We start from the raw sequence: 731 nt of genomic DNA on the forward strand, positions 1-731 counted from the left end.
CGCCCCGCCCCAGCCCCGCGGCCCAGCGCCCGGCCCACCTGATGTGGTAGCCGTGGGCGGCGCAGTGGCTGATGAAGTCGTACGACTTGTCCAGGGGCACCTCCCGCAGGTAGCTGGGGCTGTAGGTGTTCTCGGGGACCAGCAGCACATACTCCTGGGGCACCAGGACCTGGTCATCCCGTGGGCCCAGCATGCCCAGGGCCAGAGCCTGACCGCAAGACCCCACCCCCAGGGACCTCTGCTGCGGGTCCAGCTGGGCGGCTAGGACAGTGGCAGCGGGGTGGCCAGGACCCAGGCTGAGAAGCCGGCGGGCACCGGCCGCACCCTCGCCTCCTCCCCTCCCAGCCTCACGCAGACGCCTCCTGCACCCACCAGCCAGAGCCAGCGGCCCTCGGGCACGCGCACAGTCACGGTCAGCTCGTTGTCCGTCACGTCCAGGACCGTCTGGCCCTCGCAGACCACCAGGGCGCGGCAGCCGTAGGCGTGCGGGCAGAAGCTGGCGTTGGCGTGGCCTGGGGACGGGGCAGGGTCAGACCACGCGCAGGCGGCCCACTGCCCCTCCCGGCCCCGCACTCACCCTGCCAGACGCGGCCCCCGCTGACCAGGACCTCCACGGGGAAGGTGGGGTGGGCCGGCTGGTAGCCGTGCAGCAGGACGGCGTAGCGGCCCAGGGCGGGCACCTGTGCGGTGAACACCACCGTGCCCTGCGGAGAGGCAGCCCTGAGGGGTGG

The 731-nt window shown here is 73.2% G+C and overlaps 1 protein-coding gene across 1 annotated transcript in view; it reads right to left on the reverse strand.

Annotated features, from left to right (window-relative positions):
• LAMA5 (laminin, alpha 5) overlaps positions 1 to 731 on the reverse strand; it is a 36287-nt gene that overhangs the window by 13996 nt on the left and 21560 nt on the right. Inside the window, exons 19-21 of the mRNA XM_012728158.1 lie at positions 578 to 704; positions 373 to 512; positions 39 to 154 (exon numbers count right to left, since the gene is read on the reverse strand). Of these exons, the coding sequence (XP_012583612.1) occupies positions 39 to 154; positions 373 to 512; positions 578 to 704 (383 nt within the window). The remainder of the gene's footprint in view (positions 1 to 38; positions 155 to 372; positions 513 to 577; positions 705 to 731) is intronic.

The sequence above is a fragment of the Condylura cristata genome, unplaced genomic scaffold, assembly GCF_000260355.1.
Source record: "Condylura cristata isolate star-nosed mole 26May11 unplaced genomic scaffold, ConCri1.0 scaffold00022, whole genome shotgun sequence".
Lineage (NCBI taxonomy): Eukaryota > Metazoa > Chordata > Mammalia > Eulipotyphla > Talpidae > Condylura > Condylura cristata.